Source organism: Plectropomus leopardus, unplaced genomic scaffold (genome assembly GCF_008729295.1).
Source record: "Plectropomus leopardus isolate mb unplaced genomic scaffold, YSFRI_Pleo_2.0 unplaced_scaffold91341, whole genome shotgun sequence".
Lineage (NCBI taxonomy): Eukaryota > Metazoa > Chordata > Actinopteri > Perciformes > Serranidae > Plectropomus > Plectropomus leopardus.
The window spans coordinates 1-877 of NW_024700719.1; the positions used below are offsets into that span (position 1 = coordinate 1).

An 877-nucleotide genomic window follows, 5' to 3' on the forward strand; every position below is an offset into this window, starting at 1 on the left:
AACATCTGGTCTTCCATCAGAGACAATATCTGAATGTTAAATTAATGTTATCAGTATTGTAGTCAAACTGTCTGTGATAATAAATAATCACATTTTCTCTGCAGTGTGTCCCGAAAACAGAAAATTACTTCTCCGAACTGTTTCCGAAGATAGCTGCGCTGGCTTTGAAGCTTCCTCGTTATGTGATGAAGGTACGAAACTCACTGATGATGATGATGATGATGATGATGATGATGATGATGGTGACGTGCGTGTCCGTGTTTTCAGGCCGTCCCGCTGCTTCAGAGCGGACACTCGGCGAGCATCACTCTGTCGCAGGTTCAGATTTCCTGTCTGCTCGCCAACGCCTTCTTCTGCACGTTTCCTCACCGCAACGCGTCCAACGCCACGGCAGAGTACCACAACTACCCGTCCATCAACTTCAGCAGGTCAGCAAACAGCATCTGAACCCCGAACCCCAAAAAACTCCCCCGCCGTGTTGGTTAACCCTTCTGTGACTGTGTGTGCAGTCTCTTTGGAAACTGGACCAGTCGGAAGAAGGAGAAGCTGAGAGCCGTCATGCATTACTTCCGTGTGGTGACGGACGAGAGTGAGTTTGAAGATGAACCTCCTCTTCCTCCCGTTTGTCGGTCAGACGTCTCACTGAGATCTGTGACTGTTGATGTTTTACAGACACGAAACCAAGAGGACTGGTGACGTTTGAGAGACGCTGCCTCAGAGACACCGACATCCCCAACTGGAGAAGGTACTACTGCTAATTATAAAAGAAATAAATGAATTATTGCAATTATTCTAATTATTTTATTTAATTTTATTCTATTCATCTGATTTTTTTTTTATTATTATCATTTAATGGAGAGAAAAAAGGATAAATACT

General features: G+C 44.1%; 1 protein-coding gene across 1 annotated transcript; it reads left to right on the plus strand.

The window, feature by feature from the left end:
- Positions 1-108: 108 nt before the first annotated feature.
- On the plus strand, positions 109-745 carry LOC121940630 (poly(ADP-ribose) glycohydrolase-like; the record flags this gene model as incomplete). Its single annotated transcript, XM_042483347.1, has 4 exons — positions 109-191; positions 268-428; positions 510-589; positions 673-745. Coding segments are annotated over exons 1-4 (320 nt in total), but the record flags the coding sequence as incomplete, so codon positions are not given.
- Positions 746-877: the final 132 nt, after the last annotated feature.